This window comes from Heptranchias perlo, chromosome 10 (assembly GCF_035084215.1).
Source record: "Heptranchias perlo isolate sHepPer1 chromosome 10, sHepPer1.hap1, whole genome shotgun sequence".
NCBI classification, from domain to species: Eukaryota; Metazoa; Chordata; class Chondrichthyes; order Hexanchiformes; family Hexanchidae; genus Heptranchias; species Heptranchias perlo.
Window position 1 is genome coordinate 37,573,744 of NC_090334.1, and position 27,634 is coordinate 37,601,377.

General features: G+C 43.8%; 1 protein-coding gene across 3 annotated transcripts in view; it reads left to right on the forward strand.

The window, feature by feature from the left end:
• Positions 1 to 793: 793 nt before the first annotated feature.
• trappc6b (trafficking protein particle complex subunit 6B) overlaps positions 794 to 27,634 on the forward strand; it is a 40,224-nt gene continuing 13,383 nt past the window's right edge. The window contains exons 1-4 of one of the 3 annotated variants that reach the window (XM_067991515.1): positions 794 to 912; positions 18,153 to 18,220; positions 21,026 to 21,143; positions 23,397 to 23,480. In XM_067991515.1, the coding sequence (XP_067847616.1) occupies positions 18,186 to 18,220; positions 21,026 to 21,143; positions 23,397 to 23,480 (237 nt within the window). In that variant the 5' untranslated portion in view covers positions 794 to 912; positions 18,153 to 18,185. Of the gene's footprint in view, positions 1,060 to 10,109; positions 10,200 to 18,152; positions 18,221 to 21,025; positions 21,144 to 23,396; positions 23,481 to 27,634 lie in introns of those variants that run through there. The other 2 variants (XM_067991513.1, XM_067991514.1) reach the window with 2 other exon arrangements.

Sequence of the window (27,634 nt, forward strand, 5' to 3'; positions counted from 1 at the left end):
AAGATCACTAAAACAGATTAGCTGGACTCTTATTTCATTGCTGTTTGAGGGATCTTGGCTGCTGCATTTGCCTACAACAGTAACTACATTTCAAAAGTACTTTTTTTACGCAGCGAGTTGTTATGATCTGGAATGCACCGCCTTAAAGGGTGGTGGAAGCAGGTTGAAGGAAAAACATTTACAGGGCTATGGGGCAAAGGCAGGGGGACTAAATGGATAGCTCTACCAAAGAACCCACACAGGCATGATGGGCAGAATGACCTCCTTCTGTGCTGAATGATACTATGATTCGCGGTGAAGTGCTTTGGGATGTCCTGACGTTGTGAGAAGTGCAATACAAATGCAAGTTCTTTTTTTTCCCCCACTGTAATTCCATTATAATTTACTAAGAGTATAAGATGAATTGTCATTTTAGTAGTTGTAGAATTTTTTTTTTCTTTTTTTTCTTGATTGGGACATTTTTTTTACATTTTTTCTTTTTTTTTTCCAAATTAGGCCCCCCTTTTATAAGAAGGGGGGGGGTGTAGGGTGTGCTTAAAAACTAAAAACCCAAAGAACCAAAACCAAGTTTTCAAATTAAAATTTTATTCTCCTCGCTCAGGATGCACTCCAGCCCCTGCGGTGCCCACCGGTCGCGGAAAGCTTCACAGTTGTAGAAATTTAAGTGTATGGAAAATACTTTTTTTTTCTGAAAGTGAATAAATTGCTCAGAACCATCCAGATGAACAGTAAACCTACGAATGCAAGCAGCTCCTCGTCTCTTGGAAGAACTGTTTCTGCAAGGGCGACAGGACAGGACAGGACGTGACGTTAGCCGGCCGGGAGCTCGCGCGGCTGTGTTGGGATGGTAACGTGTCACGGGCTGTGAACTGTCAGTTGGAGCCGGTGCGGTGTAAGGTCGGCTCGTTGCTGGTGAGTTCACTGCTGACCGGTAGCCCTCGGCCTGGTCTTACCGTTTGAAGGATGAACAAGCAGGAGATGGCAGACGAGGCTCTCTTCCAGCTGCTTCACACGGAGATCGTTTCTTACGTTTATAAATCGTCTGAGCAGGGCGAGATGGTGAGGAAGCGGCGGGAGGGGAGGGGAGGGGAACAGGGTGGGAGAAAGGACCGGACTGGAGCTTAAAAGCAGCGGAGGGAATCTTGCTTTCGGTTGGGTGTCACAGTAACAGAATTATGGGCATTTGCGCTTGTTTCTATATTTATATATCAAGTTAATTTTTAAAAAGTCCTTTCAGATCCCCCATTATCCATTGCCTATTGGGCATAGTCCATATGTACCCACATTATAGGAAGGGTTTTGATAATGCAGGGTTGTCCAATACATTAGCTACTAGCCACAAGTGGCTAATTGGGAATCCAGATGTGGCTAATTGCTCTTTTGATTAGTAAATAATAAATGAGTAATGGACACCATCGTTGTGCACGTTGTGCATGTGATCTCAATACTCATATTTGCACAGCGTATGCATATGTACTTTAACCTTTTTGTGCGTTTGTTGGTAAAATGGTGAGATGGAAAGCTGTGTGTGCAAGTGTTTTTTGGTTGTTTGTGCTTTGGTTACTGTTTAAGGATTACTTGCTAAGGAAAATAGGAACAGGAGTAGGCCATTCAGTCCCTTGTGCTTGTTCTGCCATTCAATTATATCATAGCTGATCTGTATCTTAACTCCACCTACCCACCTTGGTTCTGTAACCCTAAAACAGTGTGTAACATGTGTGAAAATGCTGGACTTCAACACTGTGGAAACACTAGCAACAGTGTATGAAGAGGGGAGCTGTCATTGTGGTCAGCTCTACCAATCAAAATAATTGTTCTAGGTCAGCAGTAGAAAGCAAGTCCAGCCAATAATGAGCAGCTCCAACGGGGCACATCATAGCAAAGGGTGGGTTTAATGCATCAGATTGTGCGTGTTAATATTCTCAGCAATCACACTGAGGAAGTCAAAGTATTGCTCGCAACTGCTGGACAAAAACCTAGAGGCTGCACATGTGTTATGTCTGATAAATTCATGGCAGAATTCCACAAGACTACAAAGTTTTGCAGTGAATAGTGGTAGATTTTTGTTAAGTAAATATACATATGTGACATCAAGGCAACATTTGACCGAGTGTGACACTAAGGAGCCCTAGTAAATCTGAAGTCAATGGGAATCAGGGGGAAAACTCCAATGGCTGGAGTCATACCTGGCACAAAGAAAGATGATCGTGGTTGTTGGACGCTAATCAACACAGCAGGACATCGCTACATGAGTTCCTCAGGGCAGGATCCTAGGCCCAACTATCTTCATCTGCTTTTTCAATGACCTTCCATCCATCATAAGGTGAGAAGTGGAACTGTTCGCTGATGATTGCATAGTGTTCAGTTTCATTGGCATTTCCTCAGATAATGAAACAGTCCATGGCCGCATGCAGCAAGACCTAGACAACATCCAGGCTTGTGCTGATAAGTGGCAAATAACATTTGTGCCACACAGGTGCCAGGCAATGACCATCTTCAACAAGAGAGAGCCTAACCACCTCCCCATGACCTTCAATGGCATTACCATCATTGCATCCTCCACCATTAACATCCTGGTGGTTATCATTGACCAAAAACTGAACTGGACCAGCCAAATAAATGCTATGGCTACTCGAGCAGGTCAATGGCTGGGTATTCTGCATCGAGTGACTCACCTCCTGACTCCCCAAAGTCCCTCTACCCACCTACAAGACACAAGTCAAAGAAAGAAAGAAAGAACTTTAGCATTTATATAGTGCCTTTCACAATCTCAGGATGTCCCAAAGTGGCTTACAGCCAATGAAATACTCTTTGAAGTGTAGTCACTGTCAGAAATGCGATGGAATACTCTACACTTTCCTGGATGGGTGCAGCTCTATCAATGTTCAAGAAGTGGAGATGCCGGTGATGGACTGGGGTTGACAATTGTAAACAATTTTACAACACCAAGTTGTAGTCCAGCAATTTTATTTTAAATTCACAAGCTTTCGGAGACTTCCTCCTGAGGAAGGAGGAAGTCTCCGAAAGCTTGTGAATTTAAAATAAAATTGCTGGACTATAACTTGGTGTTGTAAAATTGTTTACAATGTTCAAGAAGTTCAACACTATCCAGGACAAAGCAGTCTGCTTGATTGGCATTCTGTCCACTCCCTGCACCATCGGCGTACCATGGCTGCAATGTGTACTATCATATCAAGTCCCGTTCGCCCATCACCCCTGTGCTTGCTGACCTACATTGGCTCCCAGTCTAGCAACGTCTCGATTTTAAAATTCTCATCCTTGTTTTCAGATCCTTCCATGTCCTCGCCTCTCCCATACTCTGTAACCTCCTCCAGCCCTACAATCCTCTGAGATCTCTGTGCTCCTCCAATTTTGGCTTCTTGCACATCCCCGATTTTCATTGCTCCACCATTGGCGGCCGTGCCTTTAGCTGCCGAGACCCTAAGCTCTGGAATTCCCTCCCTAACCCGCTCCGCCTCTCTACCACTCCTCTATTAAGACGCTTCTTGAAACTTACCTCTTTGACTAAGCTTTTCGTCACCAGTCCTAATATCTCCTTATGTGGCTCATTGTCAAATTTTGTTTGAAAACGCTCCTGTGAAGCGCCTTGGGATGTTTTACTATGTTAAAGGCACAATATAAACAAAAGTTGTTATCTACAAAATGCACTGCAGCAATTCGTCCAGGCTTCTTCGGCAGCACTTCCCAAACCCTTGACCACCTAGAAAGATGAGAGCAGCAGCTGCCTCGGAACACCATCACCTCCAAGTCATACACCATCCTTACTTGGACACATATCGCCGTTCCTTCATTGTCGCTGGGTCAAAATCCTGGAACTCCCTACCTAACAGTATTGTGGGAGCACCTTCACCACACTGACTGAGGTGCTTCAAACAGAAGGCCCACTACCATCTTCTCAAGGGCAACTAGGGATGGGCAATAAATGCCGGCCTTGCCAGCGACACCCACATCCCGAGAATGAATTTTTAAAAAAAGTTAACGTACTTGTATTATGGGAGTGTAGGTAAGGCATTTTCTACTAAAATTAGTGCATGTGGCTCTAACAGTGTCACCATAACCACACCTGTGCCTAGTCAGCGATTTCTATTGGCCAACACTGCGAGTGATTAGAGAAAGACTATTTATTTTTTCTGGATGGGATGTTAGTGGGGGGGTCATCAATTTAAAATGGTCAGAATTAGGAGAGATGTTAGAAAAAATTCTTTATATAGAAGGTTGTTGGACCATGGAATGCTATGCCACGGGAAGTGGTTGAAGCAGAGACGATTGCATCTTTTAAGGAAAAATTGGATAAATTTTGAAGCGGGGCATTTAACAATGTCATGGAGAGAGAACAGAGCAGTGGGATTACTTTTGGTTTGCCTTAGCAAAGAGCCATCTAAGCTGTTAACCTCTATGCACTTGCTGACTCTGGTGACAAACATTTTGAGAAGGTCTGAAGGCGTTGAGATTTCGATCCCTTTACTGCTGTGCTGTCAAACTGCTTGTCCAATACCAGTCTTGGATGAGCTAAAATTTCTTCCAGTTTAAAGATTGGGAAGACCGAAGTTGATTTTGGCCCCCACCATAAACTTCGTACCCATGCAACCGAGTCCATCCTTTTCCCAGGCTCCTGTCCCAGGTTAAGTAAGACTGTTAACAACGTTGGTGTCCTATTTGACCCCAAGCTGAGCTTCCAATCCCATCATGGAGACGGCCTATTTACACCTCCTGTGGCATTGCCCATCTCCATCCGTATCAGCCCATCTGATGCTGAATCCCTCATCCACGTTTATGTCACCTTCAGGCTTGACTATTGTGATGCTCTTCTAGCTGGCCTCCCATCCTCCACCCTACATAAACTGCAATTCTCCTATCTGTACCTTATCCCGCAACAAATCCCACTCACCTATTACCTTTGTCCTTACTGACCTATATTGGCTCCCAGTCCCCCAGTGCAAATTTAAAATTCTCATCGATATGTTTAAATGCCTCCAAGGTCTTGCCCATCCCTATCTTTGTAACCTCCTCCAGCCCTACAAGCTTCCCCCCACCAAGTTCTCTGTTCCTCTAACTCTGGCCTCATGGTTCCTTCTCTTTGCTGCACCGTCGGTGGCTGTGTCATCAACCGCCTAGGCTTCCTGCTCTGGATTTTTCTCTGCTTCACTATCTCCCTCTCCTTCTTTAAGATCCACCTTAAAATCCACCCCTTCGACCAAGCTTTTGGTTACCCATTAAAATATCTCCTCCTTCAGCTCGATATCCAATTTTTGGTCACATCTCTGTGTAGTGATTTGGGATGTTTTTCTACATTTAAAGGTACTATATAAATGCAAGTTATTGCTGTTGATCCTGTCAGATACTGAGCCGCACAGTATTTTGGAAATGGTCATTAAATCAGTGGTAAAATCCCTTTCCCCAAGAATAACCACATACAGTGTATGTTGTAGGCATTCGATTAAAATTCTGATTGCTTTTTCTGTGTTCTTGGAGCCATTTGCATTTTAAAGAATATAGTTTGTTCACATACAAAGCAGTAAACTTGTAGTCTTTTGGTAGTAATATACTGGCAGTTTGCACTGTGGTGAAATGATGGTTTGTACATGCAGCTCTTGTCATTTGTTTTTGGTTAACTAACCCAGACCCTGAAACAGACTTGTGATTCAGTAACCTTGTATTGTGTGATGTGGTGCATTTATACTCCATCAATGAAAGTGGAGTGAATTGCTCCTGGATTCTGAGTTTATAGGCAACACTCACAATGGCACCTTCAAAAAACAATTTCACCTCTTGGGGATTCCTTGGGTTATGATGCACGGGTAGGAAACATTTCATTTTTTTTTGTTTAAAATGATTTGTTACACACTCTCCTAGAAGGACAAACAATTCGGGATTCTTTTGTTGCATTACATTTTTTTACTTCTTGCCCTGCTTAAAATTTGTCCTTTGGGATCTGACTTGCAGCAGACCACATTTACACTGCAATTTGAGATCTGCAGTTGGATTTGAAATCAGCTGGCACTGAATCGATTTCCCAGCCACCCTGTTTATACACCACTGTTAGTATTGCTGCAAAGCAGGAATCACTTCACATTGGGACTAAGGATGATGTGTGAATGCTTTCTTTGTAATTCATTCAAGCCTGTTTGCGCCATGCACTCACTACTGCATAAACAGGAATACTTTTTCTTTAAAAAACTGAATACATGTATTCATGTGGAAAACTGTTCAAGTTGATCATTATAATTGTAACTTTTTTTTAAAAGAGAGAAGTAATGGTGCCACTTCCTTTGTTAAGAGGCTACAATCATTGCCATCAGGGAAGTATCTTTTTGATCTGGTATATATCTGACATGAGGGTGCACTTTGACACAAGTTATATCACTAAATTGAGTGTTCACAAATGCAAAAAGATTCAACAAAAAATTCTGTATGACAGGAGTTACCCTGTAAATGCTGTATTGCAGGATATAACAGTTGGAAGTGGTGTGGGTATCCAGCTGATCTATTGATATTTCCCAATAGAGAAGGAATAGTGAGATCAAGTCACTGCTGTGCAACTAACATATGTGTCCAAATAGCTGATTGCAGAGCAGCTTAGGCAGGAAGGAAGTTCCCTACCCTTATTTCAGGCTGGAAGTTGTATGTAATACAGGAAGAGCGAAAGAAAGCAAACAAAAAAACAGAAGGATAAAAATAGTCTTAAATAGATTTGTTAAGATGGTAGAAGAATTGAAGTTGCCAACAGGTTATTGTGATGAAAGAAGAATTGTAGGAAATTTGATGTTCTTGGCTTGAAACTATAGTCTACCAATTAAGTAATGTGTTGCAAGACACGGAACCAAAAGAACTAAAGGTAAATTTATGAAAGTATGAAAAGAAGACGCCTGTATTGGCTATGTTCAGCTTTTGGTATTCACTGTGTGTGGAAAAAGTCCAGGTCAAAATGGGGGGCATTTTAATAGATGCCACACAATATTTTGTGTTGAACATCCTTGGTACGGACTTCTTTTTAGTACTATGAATTCTTCTTCATGGTAAATCAACACTAGAGGTTTAAAATCATGAATGTAGTGATTCTCTTGTATGATTTCTCCTGTGTCACTGAGCCACCAACTGCAGCTTATTCTTGTGGAGAGGTGCCAGAGATCAGCTCCAACACAGGAGGAAAATACAGTGTAAGAATCATTGTGTAACTCCTTGTGGCCAGTTCAGAGTGGCACTGGGAGTAGGTGGCAAGTCCTACCTTTTGACTTCAGTTGGTATGTCACCTGAGGAAAAAATGTAGAGATTTTTACATGGTCAAAAACAAAATGGACAGACTGTACAGTAGATCCACACTGAGTCAACTTGAATACAGTGAAAACTGTAATGCAAAGAAGTTATTACCTCTAGAAATGCAAATCTGAACACTAATCCTTCCTTATTTTAGCTTATGAGCAATGAAATGCAATTTACAGGTCACTAAAAATCAGTGACTCCAGTTGGAAAATGCTTGATCTGTGTACATTGACTGATTTTCTTGACTACATAGTTTTAAAAGGCATTAAAAAGGTTCTGAGACTAAAAATGTTGTAGTTTAATGATCAGTTTTTCTTTAGGAATAAGGCTAAAATCAGTCAAGATCTCATTCTGAAGAAGTACAGAATGTAGCATGGAATCAAGTAAAGTTACAGCACAGAAGGAGGCCATACGGTCCATCGTGTCCACGCCGGCTGAAAAAGAGCTAGCCTGCACTTGGTCCGTAGCCCTGTAGGTTACAGCACTTCAAGTGCATAGCCAAGTACTTTTTTAAATGAGTTGAGGGTTTCTGCCTCCACCACCTTCAGGCAGTGAGTTGCAGACCCCTACCACTGTCTGGGTGAAAAAAATTCTTCTCAGCTCCCCTCTCATCCTTTTACCAGTTACTTTAAATCTATGCCCTTGGTCACTGACCCCTCTGCTAAGGGAAATAGATCCTCTCTATCCACTCTTATCTAGTCCTGTCATAATTTTATACACCTCAATTAAATCTCCCCTCAACCTCCTTTGTTCCAAAGAAAACAACCCCAGCCCATCCAATCTTTTCTCATAGCTAAAATTCTCCAGCCCTGGCAACATCCATCTCCTCCGTACCCTCCCTAGTGCAATCACATCTTTCCTGAAATATGGTGGCCAGAACTGTACGCAGCATTCTAGCTGTGGCCTAACCAATGTTTTATACAGTTCTAGAATAACCTCCCTTCTCTTGTATTCTATACCTCGGCTAATAAAGGAAAGTATGCCTTTTTAACCACCTTATCTACCTGTCCTGCTACCTTCAGGGATCCGAGAACATGCACTGCAAGGTCCCTTTGTTCCTGTACATCTCTCAGTATCCTCCCATTTATTGTGTACTCCCTTGCTTTATTTGCCCTCCCCAAATACATTACCTCACACTTCTCTGGATTGAATTCCATTTGCCACTTTTCTGCCCACCTGACCAGTCCATTGGTATCTTCCTGCAGTCTACAGCTTTCCTCCTCACTATCAACCACATGGCCAATTTTTGTATCATCTGCAAACTTGTTGATCAAGTACCCCATATTCAAGTCCAAATCATCAATATATACCCCAAAAAGCAAGGGACTTAGTACTGAACCTTGCGGAACCCCACTGGAAACAGCCTTCCTGTCGCAAAAACACCCATTAACCATTAGCCTTTGCTTCCTGCCACTGAACCAATTTTGGATCCAACTTGCCACTTTGCCATGAATCCCATGGGCTTTTACTTTTTTGACCAGTTTGCCATGTGGGATCTTGTCAAAAGCTTTGCTAAAATCCATGTACACTACATCAAACGCGTTACCCTCATCGACCCTCCTTGTTACGGCCTCGTAAAATTCAATCAAGTTAGTCAGACACGACCTCTTAACAAATCCATGCTGACTGTCCTTGATTAACCTGTGCCTTTCTAAATGACTATGCTGTCCCTCAGAATTGATTCCAATAATTTGCCCACCACTGAGGTTAGACTGACTGGCCTATAATTACTCGGTCTATCTCTGCCTTTTTGTACAACGTGAGCAGTCCTCCAATCCTCTGGCATCACACCTGCAGCCAGTGAGGATTGGAAAATGATGGTCAGAGCCTCCGCTGTTTCCTCCCTTGCTTCTCTTAACAGCCTGGGATACATTTCATCCAGGCCTGGTGATTTATCTACTTTCAAACCCTTTAATACTTCCTCTCTCACTATGTTTATCTCATCCAGTATTTCACACTTCTCCTTAACTACAATCTCTGCATCGTCCCCCTCTTTTGTGAAGACAGATGCAAAGTATTCATTAAGAATCACACCCACATCTACCGCCTCCACATATAGGTTACCTTTTTGGTCTCTAATAGGCCCTACTCTTTCCTTAGTAGCATGTTCTTCACAGTAGCAGAGGAGGTTACCAGCAGCAACGTCTCCTGCAACTGGATACAGTGCAGGAAGCGCTTCAATGACCTAGCTAGGTCAGCCAAAGTGAGTACACTTACTCATTCTCCTACACTCCGTCTTCCACATCACCGCCCCCACCCCACAACTCATTCTGCACTGCCAACACTACTCTATCACATCACTCCTCACACCCACTCAAACCTCATCCTCAACTTGCCTGCACTTACTCACCACTTCCTCACCTCCCCAGTACTCATCCCACCACTACCATTCAACCCAATCCTCATACAATGTTATGGCTCTGTCTCATACTCACCCTCTGATGCATCTTTCACGGTCAGCCGCACCCAATCCAATGCATTCAGCGGTTGGCTACGTCACCATCACTCACTCACGCCTACTTTCTCCCCTTATGGGAGAAGAGAGCCCAGAATGCACGGGAGAGGGCGAGGACCGGAGGGGGGCTGCAACATCTGGTCGTCCTCACAGAGGTGGAGCAGGAGGCGCTGGAACTGAGCCGCACCCTCGAGTGCCTGTCCATTTAACATTCAGCATACACAATAGCAATTGATGTTAACATGCCTTGCCATCTTCAGTACCTCAACATCTGTCATCATGCTTAATATCGCCTTCTGTTCTCTTACAGGACTTTCAGCGACCACTGTGACGGCGGAGGGCGATTCCTCAGAAGACCTGCCGGCTTCTGAGGGGGCACCGTCACATCTGAGCGAGCCATCTATCAGCACAGATACACACACCTCGGTGGGTCCCCATCCTCAGTTAGTTGGGGTTGCACATGGTGAGTCACCACACACGTGAGCACGAGCAGACACTGGTGGCAGGGGCAGCTGTGGAGAGTTGCGTCAGTGGGAGCAGTCTTCTCCAGGCTCTGCTCAGCTGGACACAGATCCTGAACCCTGGGGGCCATCCATGAAAAGGAGAATGATCGAGCGGCAGCAGCACATTTGCGAGGTGCTGGAACAGGTGCCACGCGCACTCTCCACAATCATGCAGTGGATGGAAGAGTCCAACTCCTGCATGAGTGGAATGGTGGCACAGATAAGGGAGGGCATCTCTGAGATACTGTCATAGGGACGTGAGGGCATCTCTGAGATAGTGTCGCGGGTAAGTGCAGGAATGTCTGCGATGGAGGGACGGCTAGCCTCCATGGAGTGTCAAGCACGGCTCACCAATGAGTCCACTGAGGCTCTGACAACGGCTCTTCGGAGTCAGGATGAACAACATTCGCAACGCCTCAGATAATGAAGCAGTCCAAGCCCGCATGCAGCACGACCTGGACAACATCCAGGCTTGGGCTGATAAGTGGCAAGTAACATTCGCGCCAGACAAGTGCCAGGCAATAACCATCTCCAACAAGAGAGAGTCTAACCACCTCCCCTTGACATTCAATGGCATTACCATCGCCGAATCCCCCACCATCAACATCCTGGGGGTTACCATTGACCAGAAACTTAACTGGACCAGCCATATAAATACTGTGGCTACAAGAGCAGGTCAGAGGCTGGGTATTCTGCGGCGAGTGACTCACCTCCTGACTCCCCAAAGCTTTTCCACCATCTTCAAGGCACAAGTCAGGAGTGTGATGGAATACGCTCCACTTGCCTGGATGAGTGCAGCTCCAACAACACTCAAGAAGCTCGACACCATCCAGGACAAAGCAGCCAGCTTGATTGGCACCCCATCCACCACCCTAAACATTCACTCCCTTCACCACCGGCGCACAGTGGCTGCAGTGTGTACCATCCACAGGATGCACTGCAGCAACTCGCCAAGGCTTCTTCGACAGCACCTCTCAAACCCGCGACCTCTACCACCTAGAAGGACAAGAGCAGCAGGCACATGGGAACAACACCACCTGCATGTTCCCCTCCAAGTCACACACCATCCCGACTTAGAAATATATCGCCGCTCCTTCATCGTCACTGGGTCAAAATCCTGGAACTCCCTTCCTAACAGCACTGTGGGAGAACCTTCACCACACGGACTGCAGCGGTTCAAGAATGCGGCTCACCACCACCTTCTCAAGGGCAATTAGGGATGGGCAATAAATGCTGGCTTCACCAGCGACGCACGCGTCCCAGGAACAAATATTAAAAAAAAAAATTCTGCCGCCTTAAACAGGCAGGCAGATACTGTGGCACTGGCCTTACAAGGCTTCACACACATCCTCCAAACTGTCATTCAGCAGAGTGGTAGGAGTGGTGTGGGCCTGGCCCAGAGGAGGGAAGATGGCGAAAGGGGACGTGGAAGCGGGGACACCACTCAAAGCGCCCCTACGTCTCACCCGTTGCCCCCCCCCCCCCCCTCTCAACCAATACCCGCACAGGTGCAGGTGAAGCAGTCTTTGGAGGGGCCCTCATGTGCACCGAAACCCAGAAGGCATAGACCCAAAGCATCTAATCGGTCAGGGCATGAACAAGAGCAACCTGCTACTACCTCTGCTGCAGCCACAAGGAATGCACCACGTAGGAGTTGTCGTAAGCGAAAGGCGAAGGTTTTGTGAGCACAAAGGGGATGCACAAGGGTGTTTGACGGTTTGTCATGTTTTTTATTTATATTTGCTTTTTGTTAATCGCACATTAAATATTATTATTGTCACCACTACTGCCACGTCTTGGCCATTCTTGACTGGCTTGTGTAATAAGGCCCTTTCATGCGGTTCACCATGAACGCCCACACTTGATGCCACCCATTGGGTCACTCTACAGTGGGTGTATGTGTAGTTGCAGGACTGTTTTGTTGGGTGGGGGGAGAGAGAGGGGGCTGGTGTGGCTGCTGCTCTGTCCAGTTGGTGGGGACTGGAGTCTTCACACTGTCTGATGTTAGAAGAACCGTTCACATATCAGTGACTCCCAGCAACCAGGTGAGCCGCTGTTCTGTCCATGGGTTGCTCCGCCCCCTCTGCCTCCTCCGCCTCGTACTCATCCTCCGCCTCCTCCTCGTCCTCCTCCACAATGTGGGTGGCAGATGTGGATGGAACCTCCTCCAGCGGCACCCCTCTCTGTTGTGATACGTCGTGCGGGGCACAACAGGCAACTATAGTGCGTCCCACTCTGGTGTGTATTGAAGCGCTACCCCAGAATGATCAAGGCACCTGAAGCGCATCTTGAGCAGCCCTATAGCACGCTCAATTGTGGACCTAGTAACGATGTAGCTGTTGTTATATCGACGCTGTTGCTCAGTGGTGGGGTTCCTCAGAAGTGTCGTGAGCCACGTGTGCAGGGGGTATCCCTTGTCCCCGAGGAGCCAGCCCTTGCAGGTGTTTGGTGTGTGGAAGAGGGGCAGGATGTTGGATTCCCGGAGGATGAAGGAATCGTGGCAGCTGCCAGGATATCTGGCGCACACGTGAAGGAATCTCTTGCGGTGGTCACAAATGAGCTGAGTGTTGATGAGAGTGATAGCCCTTCTTGTTGATGAACAGTTTTGGCTCGTGTGGAGGTGCTCGTATTGCTATATGGGTGCAATCGATTACACCTTGCACCAGTGGGAAGCCAGCCACAGCGTGGAATCCCACTGCGCTTTCCGTCTGGCTGAGGTCGTCCATGGGGAAGTTGACGTAGTGCGAGGCCCTGCGAAACAAGCCGTCAGAGACCTGCTTTATGCACTTGTGTGCAGACAACTGAGAGACCCCGGCGATGTCCCCGGTGGCACCCTGGAATGATCCGGAGGCAAAGAAGTTGAGGGCAGTGGTGACTTTGACAGCGACAGGTAAGGAGATGCTGCTCGGGCGAGCCAGGAGCAGCTCGGCATGGAGGCCTGGCATGGAGGAGGCTGCAGATGTCCGCGACTACCTGGCGACTGACTCTGAGCCTCTGTATGCACTGCTCCTCAGAGAGGTCCAGGAAGCTGAGCCTCGGTCTGTAAACCCTGTTGCGAGGGTATTGCCTCCTGTGACATCACTCTCTCTGTTGTTGCCCTCCTTGCTGTTGTGCAGGTGCCTGTGGCGGAGGTCAGCGGTGCGCCTGGCGAGGCTGGTGATGTTGCTCATCCTCGGATGAAGTGATGAATGCAGCCATGGCGCCCCCCATCCTGACGGTGTGAGTTTGAGGGGGTCCACAAAGTAGGTAAATGTGTTTGCACTGCAGAGTTTAGGGTATAAATTAAGAATTTTGAGTGAAAAGACAAAGGTCTTGCAGCCAAAACTTTGTCTGAAGTGACTTATTGCAGCAGGGCACTCTGAGGTTTTCCCCCCACTTGTCAAATAATCCTTTGCATCTCCCACTGGCTGCTGGCTGAAACACGTCTGCTACAACAGGGAATGTTTCCCACAGCACGGAAAACACGCTGAGGATCCTTCAAAATTGCACCCCTGCCAAAATGTCCACTCATTGAGGTCTCTCAAGTACCTCAACTATCTGCCTAACTATGTAAATGATAAAGCCGGCGGGAGTCCCGCATTCGGGTGGTGCACGCGCACCCAAACGAGTCACTGGGGATCCCGGAAGTCAGCGGGTTGGAGCCGGGCTCCGAACCCGCTCCGAGTTTCCGCCATTTTACGAGCCCCCAATGCACCCGCTCCGCTATCCGAAAATCGGCCCCAATATGTCTTGAAAGTATTTGTGCTTTCCTGTTGGTCTCAAATTCTTGATTTTATGTAAGTCTCTAAATCAGGTGCTTGAACTTATTAAAAAAAATGTTGCATAACTAAGGATAGATGGCTCATTAATCTAATTCTATTAGCTTAAATGAAAACCTTTAATTTGTAATGAAGAGTTTATGAACTTGATCGTATTGTATGCTTCTCCGAGATCTTTGAAGTACTTGCATTGGGTTAGTCTGCTGCCAAGTTATACGAGGTGTATTACAATTTGGGAGAGAACAGAAAAGTATTTCAGAAACAACCTAATTTAAATCATTAGCTGCAGTCCTGTGCGGAAAGGGCAGGGAGAAATAGTAATGCTAGCAAATGAAACTGCCTTCTCTGTCTGATTACAGAGCAGCATTAACAGTTTTTACCTAGAAGTATGAATGTGTTGATCTTTTGCTTGGACGATAGGTATGCTGTTGAGTCATCTACAAGATGGAATGGGTGAAAATGGAAAGAACCTATTGCTATAATCCAGATGGGTTGTTCTTAATTGATGACCTCTTGTAATGTCCGGGATTTTTTTCCTCCAGGCCACATATGTCTTGTGCCATATTACTCATGGGAAACCTGCAGGGATAGTTTGATAATGGTTCTGCTAATTTTTTTTTTGCTTTTCTGCTTTGTTCCATGAGAAGGTACATGACTTTCACTTGGTGTGTCCCCACAGCAGTAAATTTGAGTGTATTTATACTGCCACATTAGCTTCAGAGGGAAGTGGTGAGAGATTATAACCCCACTCTGGTGTGATATCAAAGCTTATTAAAAAGTGCTCAGAGGCACTCAGGCCTTATGAACACTTTTTAAACTTTCTCTGAATTGATTTAAATGTGGTGGCTGCAAATGTTGCCACTCTCTCACTCAAAGCATTTAAATTTTAAAAGTCGGGCGGGAGCTTTGAATGTGTCCATTAGTAAGTGTGCATGCTCACAGCTCTCTGCTAGGCAGGAGAATTCTAGTTGGAGCCAGCCAGTCAAATGAAGTACTGCTTTACTGGAACTGATACTGCAGGTACAGATCTCCAACTGATAGCTGCAGTATAAATGGACCTTTTGAGATGAAGAACATGGAGACATGGGGATTGAATTTGAAGTTGCTAATTGAAGCAAGTTGGTATTTCACCACTGGTGTAGCACTGCATGTTGGTACTTCAAAGATTGTGTCACTTATTACACTACAGTGAAAATGAAAGTAGTTTTCATATGGAAATTTATTTTTCGTACAACCTTTTGTGGAAAAAACATTCAATCAGCAAGTTACTTTCATTGTATAAAATTTATTACAAAATATTTTAAGATTGCATTGGTAATGAATTGTAAACAATTTTACAACACCAAGTTATAGTCCAGCAATTTTATTTTAAATTCACAAGCTTTCGGAGGCTACCTCCTTCCTCAGGTGAACGATGTGGAAATGAAGTCCTCGAAATGAAGTCGCATTTATAATTCACAGAACAATGCTGGTGATAACAGACAGTTTTTTCAACTGCCCGTTGCCAAGGCAATCAGTGTGCAGACAGACAGGTGTTACCTGCCAGGTCTCAGAATATACAAATCACCAAAAAAAACAACAAACAAAAAAAAACAGAGATAGAGAGGTAGAAACATAGAAAAGACAGCAACTGACCCGTTATATTAAAAACAGATAACATTTGTTCGCTGGTGGGGTAACGTGTAGCGTGACATGAACCCAAGATCCCGGTTGAGGCCGTCCTCATGGGTGCGGAACTTGGCTATCAATTTCTGCTCTACGATTTTGCGTTGTCGTGTGTCTCGAAGGCCGCCTTGGAGTACGCTTACCCGAAGGTCGGTGGCTGAATGTCCTTGACTGCTGAAGTGTTCCCCGACTGGGAGGGAACCCTCCTGTTTGGCGATTGTTGCGCGGTGTCCGTTCATCCGTTGTCGCAGTGTCTGCATGGTCTCGCCAATGTACCATGCTCCGGGGCATCCTTTCCTGCAACGTATGAGGTAGACAACGTTGGCCGAGTCACAGGAGTATGAACCATGCACCTGGTGGGTGGTGTCCTCTCGTGTGATGGTGGTATCTGTGTCGATGATCTGGCATGTCTTGCAGAGGTTACCGCGGCAGGGTTGTGTGGTGTCGTGGACGCTGTTCTCTTGAAAGCTGGGTAATTTGCTGCGAACGATGGTCTGTTTGAGGTTGGGTGGCTGTTTAAAGGCGAGTAGTGGAGGTGTGGGGATGGCCATAGCGAGGTGTTCGTCGTCATTGATGACATGTTGAAGGCTGCGGAGAACATGGCGTAGTTTCTCCGCTCCGGGGAAGTACTGGACGACAAAGGGTACTCTGTTGGTTGCGTCCCGTGTTAGTCTCCTGAGGAGGTCTATGCGATTTTTTGCTGTGGCCCGTCGGAACTGTCGATCGATGAGTCGAGCGTCATATCCCGTTCTTACTAGGGCGTCTTTCAGCGTCTGTAGGTGTCCATCGCGTTCCTCCTCGTCTGAGCAGACCCTGTGTATTCGCAGGGCCCGTCCATAGGGGATGGCCTCTTTGACGTGGTTAGGGTGGAAGCTGGAAAAGTGGAGCATCGTGAGGTTGTCCGTGGGCTTGCGGTAGAGTGAGGTGCTGAGGTGCCCGTCTTTGATGGAGATTCGTGTGTCCAAGAAAGAAACTGATTCTGAGGAGTAGTCCATGGTGAGCTTGATGGTGGGATGGAACTTGTTGATGTTATCGTGTAGTCTCTTCAGTGATTCCTCGCCGTGGGTCCATAGAAAGAAAATGTCGTCGATGTATCTGGTGTATAGTGTTGGTTGGAGGTCTTGTGCAGTGAAGAAGTCCTGCTCGAACTTGTGCATGAAAATGTTGGCGTATTGGGGTGCGAATTTGGTCCCCATGGCTGTTCCGTGTGTTTGGGTAAAGAACTGGTTATCGAAGGTGAAGACATTGTGATCCAGGATGAAGCGGATGAGTTGTAGGATGGCGTCTGGAGATTGGCTGTTGTTGGTGTTGAGTATTGATGCTGTCGCAGCGATGCCGTCATCGTGGGGGATACTGGTGTAGAGTGCCGAGACGTCCATCGTGGTGAGAAGTGTTCCTGGTTCAACTGGTCCGTGGGTACTGAGTTTTTGTAGGAAGTCTGTAGTGTCGCGACAGAAGCTGGGGGTTCCCTGTACGATGGGTTTCAGGATGCCCTCGATGTATCCAGAGAGGTTCTCACACAGGGTTCCGTTGCCTGATACGATAGGACGTCCAGGTGTGTTGGCTTTGTGTATCTTTGGGAGGCAGTAGAAGTCTCCCACGCGGGGATTACGTGGGATGAGAGTGCGTAGGATGCTTTGAAGGTCTGGATCGAAGGTCTTGATCAGTTTGTTGAGCTGGTGGGTGTGTTCTTTGGTCGGGTCTGCGGGTAACCGTCTGTAGTGTTCCTGGTTGTCCAGTTGTCGGTATGCTTCTTTGCAATAGTCCGTTCTGTTCTGTATGACTATGGCTCCTCCTTTGTCCGCTGGTTTGATGACGATGTTGCGGTTGGTCTTGAGAGCGTTGATGGCGTTGCGTTGTGCTCGGGTGACATTCTGGACTGTCTTCTGAGTGCGGCTGATGAATCTGGCATTGACGCATTTCCTGACAGCTTGAGCATACACGCTTGGGTTCATGTCACGCTACACGTTACCCCACCAGCGAACAAATGTTATCTGTTTTTAATATAACGGGTCAGTTGCTGTCTTTTCTATGTTTCTACCTCTCTATCTCTGTTTTTTTTTGTTTGTTGTTTTTTTTGGTGATTTGTATATTCTGAGACCTGGCAGGTAACACCTGTCTGTCTGCACACTGATTGCCTTGGCAACGGGCAGTTGAAAAAACTGTCTGTTATCACCAGCATTGTTCTGTGAATTATAAATGCGACTTCATTTCGAGGACTTCATTTCCACATCGTTCACCTGAGGAAGGAGGTAGCCTCCGAAAGCTTGTGAATTTAAAATAAAATTGCTGGACTATAACTTGGTGTTGTAAAATTGTTTACAATTGTCAACCCCAGTCCATCACCGGCATCTCCACATCATTGGTAATGAATGATCACAAGGTCTCCAGTGAGAAAGCTAATCTACTACCAGTAAGTAATTTCCTCCATGTGCTTTGGCAGTGTACGACAGCTACTTAACTATTAAGTATTTTCTCTCCTTTTCTTAGGAAAGTGGAAGATGTGTCACCAAGCTGGAAAACATGGGATTCAGAGTCGGACAAGGATTAATAGAAAGGTAGTAAGCAATGGCAGTTTTTGAAGAGAAATAAAGAAAAACAGTAAATTATGATAAAGCACAGTGATCTGTATCCTACTTGCTTCACTCAATGACAGAGCATGTTAGTACATCCATATGCTATGGAAAAACTTGAATTGAAAATAAGCACTGGTTTTACATTTGTAGTGCAGATTTAAGGGCTTGAACAACTTGTTCTGTGTAGTATTTGAATGTGTGTTGTGCTGTCCAAAAAAAAGCTTTGTAGCCAATGAAAAGGCATTGTCACCTGCTTAGATTTACATTTTTAAATATATACAAGAAACTTGAGGGCTAATTCCCAGCGGGGAAGCTGTGCTCAAAGGGAGTACAGGTTGGAGAGAGGGCTGCAACACTGTAGCTCCAAACTGTGCTCGCTGTGGTCTTGGCTTTCTACTGAGATCATGGAATTACAGTTGAATTTCAATACAATGAACCACCATCCCCGGGACTGGCAGAAAATAATCATTGTATCAGAGTGTTCACTATATTAGGGGTTGGTGATTTCTTGCATCAGAAAAATAAAGATACGACCAATTTGAAATGAACATCATTTTATTCTGTTTTTAAAAAAAAACTATACAACATAGATTGCTCCATATTATTTGTGCTTTTCCCATTGTGTGCTTTTCTCAATGCACGCTGTTTCTATCTTGTTAACCAGTCCAAAAAATCCTCAGTTCCAGGTAATGATTGTGAAGTTTCACACAATTGCGATTGTCTTTCTGAACTCATCTAGTGAAGGGATAATTGGTTTTGTACCTTCCACATCCTCGCCACCAGAAGTATCCTCATCCTCTTCTCTGCTCAATGTCACTAATTCAAAAATGTCCTCATCGCTAATTGTTGCTCGTGTAGGGGCAAGGTTTCCTTCAAATGCGTTCTCTTGTAATTTTGTTTCTGAAATTCCCAGTGTATCGCTTTCCTCTAACAGACAGCATCTCCTTCTTTTGACCACCATTTCCTGCAGACCACCCAGCATTTTTAAAGAAGTTCACAAGACCCATTTCTGACACCTGCTCCCATGCTTTGTGTTTGAAGTGCAAGGCTTTTACCATTGTCCATGCACTCCATCATCTCCCTTTTTGTACCAGGATTTGAAGCACTGAATAACACTCTGGTCCCCGGGCTGTAGAACACTTGTTGCATTATGGGGGTGAAAGTACACAGTAACTGCTTTCAGGTTGTTGACTTTCAGATGTGCAGGGACATTGTCGATGAAAAGCAGCACTTTACAGCGTTGAGATTGAGTCCAATGATCTGATCAATTCATTTCAGATGTTTCCGGTCACCCAGGCTTTTTTGTTGTTCCTGTACATTACCGGCAGCATCTTTAAACACCTGGGATTTGCTGCTTTACCAATGGAAAAAATAGGGCAGACGATGGGTTCCATCCATGCTTCCTCCTGGTAGAAAAGTAACTTGCTGTTGGCTTTGTTTAGTAGCCAGCACAGGCAATGTCAGCATTGGCTAGAGTTTTATTGGGAAAGAGCTGATTTAAAAAATGTCCAGTTTTGTCGACATTATAAACATCTCTTGGATGTAGTTCTAAATAAGAAATAGAAAAATATCCATCAGCCATGTGCAAGTCACCTCCGTGTCAATTCTACCCTTTTTGCTGATGACTGTCTTAAAGTTTAAATCGTGTCGCTGCTTAATCATAGAAATATAGAATGGTTACAGTACAGAAGGAGGCCATTTGGCCCATCGAGCCCGAGTCAGCTTTTTGTAAGAGCAATCCAGTTAGTCCCATTCCCCTGCTCTTTCCCCATAGCCCTGCAAATTTTTTCCCTTCAAGTATTTATCCAATTCCTTTTTAAAAGCTACGCATTCCAGATCATAACTACTCGCTGCGTAAAATGATCCAGCAATCCATTTGGAGTTTTTGATGCCTGAAGAACAGGCACATTTTTTGGCCTTTGTGCGTAAAACATCGCCCGACACTAGAATGTTACACTCTCTGGCAGTTTTAAACCAGCGATGGTCTACTTCATCAGGATCTTGTGTTCTCTGGATCGATGTTTCATCTTCAATGATAGCAGACTTGATTTTTTTCCAAGTTGGCCCACACGGTTGCAACAGTGCTCTTTGCTAAGCTGAGTTCTTTGCAAACTGTGACTTGCGATTTTCCTTAATGGTCCAGATCATCGATTTATTTCAAGTTTTGTTTTCAGAGACAAAGACAATCGATTACTCGCCATCTTTACATATGTTGCCTGGCTGCAGTTTCCTCATGCCAGTTTCCTCGTTGCAGTTGCCTCCTCACTCCCCCGTTGGCTCGATTGGTTTATGTGTAGATGGCAGGCTGTCTTATCAGGCAACGAATGCATATGTCAAGCGGGATTTGCAGTACAATAGATTATCTTTCAATTAGCCTCCGCTGGAATTCCATTGTTGTATTCAGACCGTTATGGGTAGATCCTGCTTTAGTGTTTGTTGTAGTAGGGCTGATTGCCATTGAAAAAATTGGGTCTTGCCATTGGGATCGTTAAAACCAAGGGATTCATTATAAGCAGGGTTCATTATAGTAAAGTTATACTGTATGTTGCTAGTAACCTGAAACTTTATTTTTAAGCTTCCAATATTTTTGATGACAAACCTATAGATGTAACTGTTCATTCAGTGAAATTACTGTTTGCAGTATGCTATTCCTACATCATAGCAACTTGTAATTACATTTGTTTGTTTACATACTTATCTAATACCACTGAAGTTTTAAAGCCAGCACATTGATTATGTTTAACTAAAGTGGTTGGATGTTCATATTTTGTCTGGTTTTGATCACAGATTTACTAAAGATACTGCACGATTCAAGGATGAATTGGATGTCATGAAGTTCATCTGTAAAGACTTCTGGACCAGTGTATTTAAAAAACAGATCGACAACCTTCGGACTAACCATCAGGTAAATAGTTCAAGCGTATTTAAAGTGCTTACTAATTAAGTAGTTGTCTTTTAAAAATCTGAGTTTCACGGACATAAAAACTGGCAAAATAAATAATTTGAGAAATAGAACATATTGTAACAAGTGTAAATCCACATGCTGTTGCCATAGTGTTGATATACAGGGCTCTGCTTAGTCGTTGCTCTGATAGCATGACCAAGATTAGGAGCTCTCCATGTGGAGAATTGCAGGCATGAACCTATGTTCTACTATTCTTGATGGTGAAGTGGTGTACTAACATGCTGGATAACCTTACCGCAGATAGTTCCTTGGTTACTAAAACTTTAATCCAGTTTTGGGACCTTAATTTTGTGCTGCATAAACAAATGCAGCTATCACTTTAACTGATAAATTTGTAATTGTTGACCCTAGTCCCTTCATTTATTTCACATTTCATAGACCTGATTCTTAGCATGGGAAGAGGAAAAATGAGAGTTGAGAACAATCTATAAAGTGGCTATTGGTATGGCCTTTGCCAGTATTGTGGAAATGTTTCCTTTTAACTCAAGTTCTGACTTACTGTCTTGTACAGAATTTATGAATAGACCTATGTACATTAAACCTATGTACATAGTATAACTTGATTGCAATTGAGAAATTATTGAGAAAGTTGAAGAATTACTATTTATAAAGAATTTTTCTTTTGTCTTGTTTGAATATGGTTTAAATGCAAAGACTATTGTTACATTGACATGGAAATCTTAAAAACATATTCTTTGTAATAACGTGCTAAAAATGTGGAAATGATCGATGACAGCACCGGGAGTCTGGAGGTGACAAAGGCATGGATGAGGGTTTCAGCAGCAGATAAGCTGATGTTGGGGTGGAGGCAGTTGATGTTATGTGGTGGAAGTAGGCAGTCTTTGTGCTGGTTCAGCCGAGACAGTGGCCGGGGAGGGGAATGGAATCTGTGGCATGTGTCTGACAACCTGGAGGCTGTGGAGGGTTGGAGAGAGGTGGTGGAGAGGTAGAGCTCAGTGTCGTCAGCTGATCCCATATCTGTAGATTTTGCCGCCAAGGGGCAGATGAAAATGAGGAGGGGGCCAAGAATAGATCCTTGGGGGACTCTGGAGGTAACAGTATAAGGACAGGAAAAGAAGCTATTGTTGGAGATGCTCTGGCTACAATCAGATAAGTTAAATTGGAATTTGTCCATATTTATTCAAGAAATTGGCTGTGTAAATTTGTCATGCTATATTTACATCCTTTTGTTAGTGGTAGCTGTGCTATACTTCCACTGGATGGTGTAATTACAACATAAATTTACATTGGCAGTTTCTGTTATAAATGTGGATATATGAATTTAAAATGGGAAAAAGATGACAGGAAGTGCAAGAGCTTTAATATATTCAATTTTTGTCTCCCCCTGATATGCCATATATTAATAATGCAGGTATTCTTGTACTTCTAGCTTTTTAATTGCAGTTTTTTTTAAAAAAAGGAACTCCTCACACTAATTTGAGTCACAATGAATCTAAATGTTGAATCCTTGGTATAAACTGATAAGGACCAAATTGAGATGTGTTGCTATCAAAGCCACTTTGCACCAGGAAATTAAAGTGTGAAATGTGTTGCATTTTTTTTACAATGGAACATGTGCTAAAGATGCAACCGGTAACCATTCAACTGGAGTTTCTAATGTATTTTCATGGATAGTTGTTCTGTGTTTTAATCTAAATTGTGTGGCCTTTTTGTAAATTAGTTTGAGTTTAAAAAGAAAGACTTGCATTTATATGGCACCTTACCACTTCTCTCAAATGTCTCTGCTTTAATGAATTACTTTGACATGCTGTAACTATTATGTAGGCAAAATCGGCAGCTAGATCATACAAACAATATACACCTGCACTGAGCACAGTGAGGTCACATAAAGAATGAGGTGACCAATAATTTGTTTTTGGTGGTCGAAGGAAGAACGTTGGCTAGGATACAGAGAGAACTCACGGCTTTTCTTTGAATAGTGCCATGAGAAACGTAGTATCCAACTGAATTAGAGGAATAGGAAGGTGGGGTCTCGGTTAAATGTCTCATTCAAAGGATGGCACTACTGGCAATGCAGCACTCTTCAGTAATGTACTGGAGAGTCAGACTAGTTTAATGTTAAGTCCTGGAGTTTATAATAAGAAAGTAACATTAGATTGAAATTTGCATATCTAATGGCATACCATTATCCTTTTAACATGTTGAACAACTGCCTTTGCATTAACTTTGTAGGGTATTTATGTGCTCCAAGACAACAAGTTCCGCCTCTTGACTCAGATGTCTGCAGGGAAACAATACTTGGAACATGCACCCAAGGTATATCTTTTGGTTATCCTGAGTAAGTAAATGGATCTATAGAGACACATTCTTGTGTGGAAAGAGTAATGTTATATAATGTACCTAAAGGAGCAGCACAAATGTTTGAATCTGGGGTCATCAGTTGGAAATTTAAGAGGTTTTTAAAATTATGAAGTATTTTAGTAGTGTGAATAAGGAAAAACTATTTTCTTGAGTTCAGGAGTCGGTGATGAGGGGTTGTCAATTTAAAACTGTCATTTAAGAGAGAGACGAGAGCATTTAGGAGGAGTTTCTTTATGCAGAGTTGATGGAGCATGGAATGATTTGCCATATGGAGTAGATGAGGCAGAGATTATTGTGTCTTTTAAGGAAAAATAGCTGAATATTTGAAGCAGAGGGACATAGAGCTATGGGAAGAGATCAGGGCAATAGGACTAGTTTTGGATTGATATAGAATAAAGCCAGCACAGACATGACTGGTTGAATGCTGTAAACCTCTATGATTCCATGGACGATTTTGAAAACACTAGAAACGTAAAACCACCTAAAATCCCCTTTGGTAGGGAAAAATTTAGGCAGAGCAAGTTGATATTCGTAAGAATTTTCATAGTACAAAACCTTACACAAGATATTGAAATTACATAATAGGCTTCATTTTAACTCCAGGCAAAGCGAGAGGCTGGTCCGTCCGGCAGCAGTAGACTGGCTCGGCCAATTTTAATGGCTGTGCCTCATTAGCATGCCGTTTGCTGACTTCCAGACTGGGAAGTCGTCGGAATTAGCTGCCCAGCCGTTAAAATCAGGCAGCAGGAGGCTGTCGCTTGGGACTCTGGTATGGTCCCTGGCACAATATGAGTGCTCTGGGAGGGGAATCCAGTCGGGGGAGGAAACCTGGGGCAGGGGAGGCCCAAGATTTCCTGTAGGGCCCAGAGGAGCACCCCTGCTACTCTTGGCCCAGAAGGCTTGGCCCAGAAGGAAACTAAAAAAATTTTTTTTAAAAAATGACCTTGCCCTGGCCCTGGCTACTGTTCCCGGCAGGTTTTGCCAAGCAGTGAAGCCACCACTACTCCCCACTCAGGCCTCAGATTAAAATGGCAAATCAGGCTCTGATTATGTCATTGGAGCCCAATCTGCATATTTAAAGAGAACCCTGCTGGCTCCAAGCATTTATCATTCTTTGAGTAAAGAAATTCCTGATATCTGTTTTAAAATTACTTTTTAATAATTTAAATTTATGTTCTCTGGTTCTACTCTCCTGGCTCACTTTTGAAGTAACATTCTGGGCTTATCAGTAGTCCTCTGCTGAATACAAACAAATATTTTTATATACCTTTTTGTATTTATAAAGGTCTACTTAAGCTGAATAAAGTACATTTTGAAAAAGTTTCTCTTTTCTGATTCTAGATGCTGTCTGTCACACTTCAGACATGCAAATTTCTATACCACGCTTTTTTAAAAAAAAAATTGAAAAAAGAGAAAGACGACCAGTAATTTTGTGCTGGTTTCTTCTGACCTCTACTTCACGTCAGGAATGCACAACAATTGGACCGTGTAATGTTAAAGAAAAACACCAGATTATACAGAAGGCACCTCGGAAGGAGAATAATACATGGCGTTACAAAATATAGTGCTCCTGTTCTTATAAAATAGTGTCTTCTCTGACTTTATATTCATCTGCCTATGGGCATTGGCTAATTCTGATAATTTTGCTCACAGGATGAAGAGATCCATTTGATCCTAAATGCTCTTTTTAAAATGTCTCCCTTTTATTTGTTAGATTTTATGTGTACTATAAAAAAAACACGCAATTCTGCATTCTCTTCCTAAAATTGTGCTTCAGGTTAAAGCCAAGGCTGGAACGAAATTAGTACTCAGTGTTAAAGTGGTACTATTGAAAGCTAGTCCAGTGCTGTGATATGATGGGAGCAACATGCTGATTATCTAATTAAATACAATGCTTGGACTTAAAGCTGTGTACCCCCACATATTGTAATCTGTATCCCAATCAGATTGCCTTGAGAGGATATGTGTTTTTTAAATATTTGGAGTCTTTTTTTAAACATATAAATCAACTGTGGCACTAGGGATACCCATGAGTTTTTACAGTTGCAGGGGGATAATTTTAACCCCCAAGAACGGGTGAGCAGTAAAAATAGTTAGTTTTTGGAGCGGGATCACATGCTGGCTCCAATGCGCCTACTTCTGGGTTTGACCTAGGCACGTTTGGACGTGCGCGCGCAACGAACACCGAGAAGACCTATCGCCACTTAAAGCCATCGGACTGATATTTAACAGGCCAATTCACTTGAGCTACTTACTTTTTTGTGGATTCTGCAACAGAAACAAATTTAACTTCTCCTGAACGTGGCTTCTGAAACACACCGAAGAAACGGAGGCGAGTTGCAGCCATTGCTCATTTGGCCCTTTAAACCAGTGATTGACACATTTCAATAAAAGGTGAGGTATTGCAGCTGGGCACTTAGTTCTCTCAGACAAACAAACATTTAGCTGGGAGTTCTTTGTGTTTAGACTGAGGTTTCTTTGTTGAGAGTGAGAATTCTAATGTTCATACAAATTTACCTACATTTTGGAGCCCCTCAAACTGACATCAGGATGGGGGACGCAATGGATATATTCCACAGTATATCTGAGGAGGAGGTACATCACTATCCACAGCATGCATGTCGTGCTGTTCTGGGATCTGCAGGGTGCACAAGACAGAGGTGCGCAACAGGAGAAGAACAGAGAAGGGGACCAACGGAGGGGCCGAGGACAGCTCGTAATTTCTCTTTCTCTTGGCTCAGTGGTAGCACTCCTCTGAGCCAGAAGGTCATGGCTTCAAGCTTCGCTCCAGAGACTTGTGCACATAATCTAGACTGAAGCTTCAGTGTGGTACTGTGGGAGGTCCCGTCTTTCGGATGAGCCATTAAACTGAGGCCCCATCTGCCCTCTCAGGTGGACGTAAAAGATCCCATGGCACAATTCGAAAAAGAGCAGAGGTATTCTTCCGGTGTACTGGCCAATAATTATCCCTCAACCAAGATCACTATAAAAAACCGAATATCTGGTCATTTATCTTACCGCTGTTTGTAGGATTTTGCTGTGCGCAAATTAGCAGCTGTGTTTCCCTAGGTTACAACAGTAACTACACCTCATAAGTACTTAATTGGCTGTGCTATGGGACACCCTGAGGTCGTGAAAGATGCTATATAAATGCAAGTTCGTTCTTTATTTTTGTTTTTTTTTTAAACCCATTCTGGATGTAGCTGTAAAATCAGTTGTGAGGAAGTGCATAAGATTCATCTGTGGATGACTCCTTATAATCTTTTCCTCTCTCTGGAGTTGACTGATCTCTGCTGGGCACCGCTCCATAACCCAACTAAGTTTGGCAATACTTATGGGGATCATGGGGCACAAGCCAATGGTGTGAAAAAACTTGAGTGACTTTTTACCAACAGATACTGATTGTTCCAAGCTTGCCCCTTTTGCGTACCCAGATTACAAACATTATTTGAATATAACTTGACATACAATTACCACTGCTATAACTCTGATATTTTACAGAGTTATTGTTAGTTATAGTTATAACTCAACTCAATGTCCTTTTAATTTACTTCTATACTTTTCCAAAGTAATAAAATGGAGCTATATGTATCTGGGGTTCCTTTAGTCATTTGCCTTTTATTTAAAAATGGCTCATTTGACTAATTTAAAGATCGCTTGCTTGAATCCCAGTCTTGACTGACATTCTTCAGTTGGGGCATTTTCTGTAGCTATCAGCTCGGCTGCTATAGATGGACAGCTTCATGGTGATGAAGCATCTTAATCTGAATGGGAAGGGGAAAGAAAATGGGAGTGAGAAATTAACCTGGCTATATTCCACCCTAGATGTGTGGACCAGCCATGGTACAGAATTGACTTCTACCCAGACCATCTGCTGTACTGATGGGTAAGGAATGGTGAGTGTGCATTTTGTAGTTGGCAGCTGTGTGGATTTAAGGGAATAAAAGTGAGTTTTAAAAATGAACTGTTTGCTGAGGTCTATGATCCAGTATTAAGCCATATACTGTTTGATCTTTGATCTGTGCTGATTTAGCTGACCTCAGCTGTTGGGGTAGTACAGTTAGCTTTGGTGCCCCTGGGCTAGACGAGAAATTCTGGGATACCCACTG